The sequence below is a fragment of the Lathyrus oleraceus genome, chromosome 7 (genome assembly GCF_024323335.1).
Source record: "Lathyrus oleraceus cultivar Zhongwan6 chromosome 7, CAAS_Psat_ZW6_1.0, whole genome shotgun sequence".
NCBI lineage: Eukaryota > Viridiplantae > Streptophyta > Magnoliopsida > Fabales > Fabaceae > Lathyrus > Lathyrus oleraceus.
In genome coordinates, this window is record NC_066585.1 from 498,096,668 (window position 1) to 498,102,069 (window position 5,402).

General features: G+C 38.7%; 1 protein-coding gene and 1 pseudogene across 1 annotated transcript; both read right to left on the reverse strand.

Moving 5' to 3' along the window:
• Window positions 1-3,430: 3,430 nt before the first annotated feature.
• LOC127104569 (protein transport protein SEC31 homolog B) lies at window positions 3,431-4,043 on the reverse strand. The gene is made up of 2 exons (XM_051041751.1): window positions 3,765-4,043; window positions 3,431-3,697 (listed from the first exon to the last, which is right to left on the reverse strand). The coding sequence occupies exons 1-2, from the start codon at window positions 4,041-4,043 to the stop codon at window positions 3,431-3,433; spliced, it is 546 nt and encodes a 181-aa protein (XP_050897708.1).
• Window positions 4,044-4,178: 135 nt separating this feature from the next.
• Window positions 4,179-4,959, reverse strand: LOC127104570 (long chain acyl-CoA synthetase 6, peroxisomal-like; annotated as a pseudogene).
• Window positions 4,960-5,402: the final 443 nt, after the last annotated feature.

Below are 5,402 nucleotides of genomic sequence, written 5' to 3' on the forward strand. Positions count from 1 at the left end.
CTTAGAGTCATGGACCCCTTTGAAACATCGACGCTTACGAGGTATACACCTCGGGCGACAATATTTGCAAAAGAATCTACTCTAAGTGAGGTTCTCGTACCGACCCTTACGAAGTATTCACCTCGGGAGTCCGTACTACTCAACCATCGTCCTATCTTATGTTTTTTCCACTCTAGACTCGGGTGTAGAGTCTTTCCCACATGGTTTGCAATCAAATACCCAAGTACCAACAACCAATAGCACCGATATACAACAGATATCAATATAACGATAAAGATATTAAAAGCAATAAATAAGGGAAAAGCCATAAAATTAAACAAACAAAGGCACACAAACGTCCTAACTAGGCTTGACTCGCTTAGGGAAAATCCCCAGCAGAGTCGCCATCTGTCGCACCTCGAAAAAATGGGGATACGACTTCAAAGCGAAGCGCGATCACACGCTCGCAATGATGGACTAAACAGAGTCGCCACCGAACTTTATTTATTCCTAAAAAGGAAAGGGGAAATATCGATAAAACCCAAGACAAAAGAAAGGATAAGATATGGTCATCGCAACCAGTATCAGGGTTCGGGAGTCGTTTACGCAAGGGGAAGGTATTAGCACCCCTCACGTCCGTTGTACTCAACGGGAACCATTAGGTCAGTTGTGTGCGTTAGTGTTAGTTGAAATGTTAGGCTTTTCAGTTATTAGGTGGGAAAGAAAGAAAGGATAAGAAGAGAATGTTTTTGGATTTTTGACGAAGGACTAAACCTAAGTTTTTTATTAGTGGGCCTGACAAGATTTAAAAATCCTGCTCCTACGTATCTCAAAAGAGAAATCAAGGCTTACGTAGTTCTGGGTAAAAAAATGTTTGTTTGTTGGTCAATTTTAGCGAAAGTTATATCGTATTAATTGACGAAAACATCGTTTTATCCAAAACAGATGAGGAGTGGACGCGTACCGCACATCGAACGGATTTATAAATCTACATTCGGAAAAGCGTCATTTATCTCTACTCAACAATCGTGGCCGAAACATTGTTTTGTATCACTTAAGACAATATATCTTCCATTTATGAAAAAGGTTTTTGATTAATCGCACGGCGGCGAAAAAGAGTTTGATTGGTTGGATGTATTTTGAGTGATGGCGAGAACTTGGATGAGCGAGATATACATCTCGAATCCTAGCCTCAGGAGTGCATGGTATACACCATGTTCCATTTCCATCTTTATTTAAAGAGGTTAAGATAGGAATTAAGTATTTTGGGATTTGATTAAGAAAGGGTTTGAAGAAACCGCATTGACAATTTAAGGCGATGGCGAGAGTTAAGATTGGCGAGGCATACGTCTCGAATCTTAACCTCAGGAGTGCATGGTATACACCATGTTCCATTTCCACCTTTATTGAGAAAATGTTAAATAAGAATTAGGTATTTTGAGTTTTGTTGTGAAAATGACTTGACCTAGATCAAGTATTGATGGACGTTTAAGAGAAATTTGGATATGTGTTTGAGAGAACAAAGTGGATAAGTTTGGATGATGGCGAGAACTAGGATTGGCGAGATATACATCTCGAATCCTAGTCTCAGGAGTGCGCGGTATACACCACGTTCCACTTCCATCTTATTGAAAAAGTCTTAACTATAAATTAATATTTTTTGAGTTTTTTATTAAAAAAATGGCTTGACGTTGGATCAAGTATTTGATGAAGTTTGAGAGAAATGGAATAGAATAGGAGGGAGAAATGAATTGATTTGTTTATTGAGAAAATACTCGACGTTGGATCGAGTCATTATTTTTGATCTTTTTGAAATTGTTGATTTTATTCTTGTGTTAGTAGTTAACTAAACAGTCAAAGAAATAAAACAGTAAAATTATTACACATCGGGGAAGTGGGGTACATTTTATCAAATGGGGATTCAAAATACTGGAATAATTAAATCAGGCACAAACGACAAATAATGCAAAATATGAGTGTAAGTGCAAGAGAACCGGCTCATTGTAAGAAAGCCCAAGAGTAAGCTATGTGAGGTTGACGGCAATGCTTAAAAAGCAATCGACTTACAAGGGTGTGAAAAAAGGGCTCGATATTAAATCGAGAAAAATATGATTTTTATAGTTTTCAAATGGTTTCGAACGCATGATGCAAATAAAAAAAAAGAATCTATGTTATTAAACAATAATAAAAACTATGAGTAATAAAGCATAAACATAAAAGAACATGTTAAAAGAAAAAAACTACACATAGGAGTATCGAACCCACTACACTAAAGACCTAGAAACCACTCATCTCCACCAGGCCACTTACCAACTAGTTGTTATTCTAGTACTAACTTAAATATATAAACTAAGGCAAATTAAAAAAAGAATAAAAATAGAAAAACAAATAAAAAAAACTAGTGGACTACCCTAATTAAACCCAGCCACTTGGCTGTTGGGTTTCCAAAGGGAATAAGTTGGAAATATAAAATACCAATATTAACTACTATCCTAGGAAAATTGAACGTTTTTTCTTTAAGGTTTATTCTATTTGAAGTAAATTAAAAGAAAAAAAGAAATAGTAACAGGTTGGCTCAACCTCACTTCTCTCTCAGACTCTCACAAAAAAAACAAATCGCTCTCTCGAACGTCGCTCGACCTCGTCCCAATGAATCTCTCCCTCTCGGTATCGCTCTTTCTTCTCTCCATCGCTCAACTTCCATCTCGTTTACACCATACCCTCAATCGCGCTCCCTCTATCTCACGAAAAAAAAACTCTCAATCGCGCCTTCTCTATCTCAGTACTGCATTCAATCGTGTTTTCTCACTCAAACACACCAGGATATGCAAGAATTCATGGATAAATTAAAGAAGAGATCACCTTCGGCGGTGACGACGTTGATGATGAAGCTTCAAACACTTCCAACTCTTCAACCAGGTTTCCTTTGATTCTCAGGTTTAGGGTTTTTTCTATTTGGTAGCTTTTTTCGCCTCCGATTAGGGTTTTTTCCTTCTCTGCTTTGATTTCTTCTCTTCCTATTTATATCTCCTGATTAGGGTTTACAATTTTGTCTTTGGTGATCCCAACAGGTTCAAATGGAGAAAATTTCCAGAAGCGCTTTTGTGTGCTCAGAATCACTTTTATCTTGTTTTACGCTACAATCCGGAAACGGTACTATGAACTCAAACCTTTCTCTTTGAATTTCGTCCCTATTCCAATTTGGGAAATTTTTGGATTCTAACACTTGCCAATTGCTTTTGTGTTACTGCAGTAAAACATTGAAGATTCCAAAAGCATTTCCGTTTTTTTTTCACAGCTCTGGTTTTGGGTGATTTCTGGAACACTACTTTGAGCAACAGCTTTTAATAACAGTCAATGTGAAAGTTGTACACTGCTAGAATTTTGTAGAAGTGCTTCAATCTTGAGGCAGTAGTCTTGTGGTGGACGATGGAGAGAGTATCAGCAATCACTACTGAATTTGCAGGGCAGTACCAAAATCACCATTGTCTAACGCTTGACAAAGCTGAAGGAGCTTATCAGAAGCATTTTTGGAGATGTCCCCACTGTTCAATTTTGCAAACAACCCACCAAGTCTCTTTGAGTTGTCTTCTATTTCCCGCCTCTTTGCTGGATTTGCACGTGACCCTCCAAGTGCTTCCGATGTCTCATTGAAAAGTCTTGTCAATGTTGAAACAATGGGCATTTGGTGTGCAGGTACTTTTGAAGTATCAGCAGTCTGCACAGTAGGTAGTGGAGAGGAATTGAAAGAGGGGTTTTGTTGCTATGACGAATGGTTCAATCACCGGTGCAGATGGATGTGAATTTCGATACCATTCAGGATACCTATTCTTAAAATTCAGTTTCGGTTTCTCAGCAGATTTCAGCCAGCATTCCTGATGTTTGTGCTGATAGACATCTGGTGAATGACATCCAAATTCTGACGGGCAATAAACCCAAATATTGCATTTCTTTTCACCTTCTTTGGCGCGTTTAGCATGGTCCAAACAAGCTTGACAGCAATCAGCTGCACTATCTTTGTGGTGAGTAAGTCCCCATTTTACTGTTGAACCATCATAATCCATATGAAGTTCAGGTTTGCACTCATGTGGAAAGACCCTGCCAGGAAGAACTTCCTCCTCTGAATCCTCTGTGCCATCAGGTTTGTCATCAACTGTTCTTTTGTCATTGTACTAGACTGATCACCGTATATGACAGTATCAAGATACTTCAGCGGGAACTCTTGAAGAAGACGAATCACGCAAGGGTTTCAGAGAAGGATCAGATATGGAGATCTCATTATACATATCCGATATCGCTTTGGCAAAGTACTGCTTCACCTGAGGCCTCTTAATCTTCATTGTCGGAGTCAGCAGACCATTTTCCATCGCAAATGGTTCAGCCACCAAAGTGACCGCTCTTGCAAATTCAAAACCTCTAAGTTGAGCCTCACGTCCAACGGCGTCCATCTCAGCTAAAAAAAGCCGCCTTTGCTTTTGGATTATTACAAAGTTGTGTTAAATCATTATGCACTATGCCTTGTGAAGCAGCCCATGCTTTCATGACATCAGGATCCACCGAGACAACAGCTACCAAAGAAGAATTAAAGTTGTCGCCGTATATAAAGCACTGTGCCACAAAATCTCATTTGACATATACATTTTCTATCTTCTCTGGAGCAATGTACTCGCCTTGTGCCAACTTAAAGATATTCTTCTTCCTATCAATGATTTTGAGACGACCGCCAACTATCCATGTCCCAATATCTCCGGTATGCAACCATCCCTCTTCGTCAATGACTTCTCTCGTTTGAACTTCATCTTTGTAATATCCTTGAAAAATAATGGGATCCCTGATGCAAATTTCACCACGGGGGTTCGGCTGATCATCAGATGTATAGTTCATTTCCGGAACATCTACAAGTTTTATCTCACAGCATGGACTTGGGGAGCCAACGTGACCACTAAGTCTGTATCCCTCATCAATGCAGCTTATAGTATTTTAACAGCATTAATAATACCAGCATATATTCTGTTATATAGGCGGGGAACACTACAGAAAATAGTAGGCCTTAGAACTGCAAGGTCGTCTATTAATTTCATATTATCCCCCTGGAAGAATCCCACCGCAATGCCAAAATATACTGTCATGACTTGATTTGCTCGCTCATAAATGTGTGCCAAAGGGAGATAGGATATATAAACATCATTTGGGTTGAATTTTTCACCCAAAGAGGTCCCAGCAACATTTGCAATAAGGTTTTGATGTAGTTTGGAACCAAATCAATGCAGTGTAAAGCATGTAAGACACGGTTGGAATTGTATGGAAATGTGAATTGGTGTAGGTTGGATCAAGTGAATGCCAAGTCCATGTTTATGGTTTTAAAATGTTTGTCCTTTGGAAGATGACTTCGTAATTTATGAAAATGTTGTAATGCTATTTTG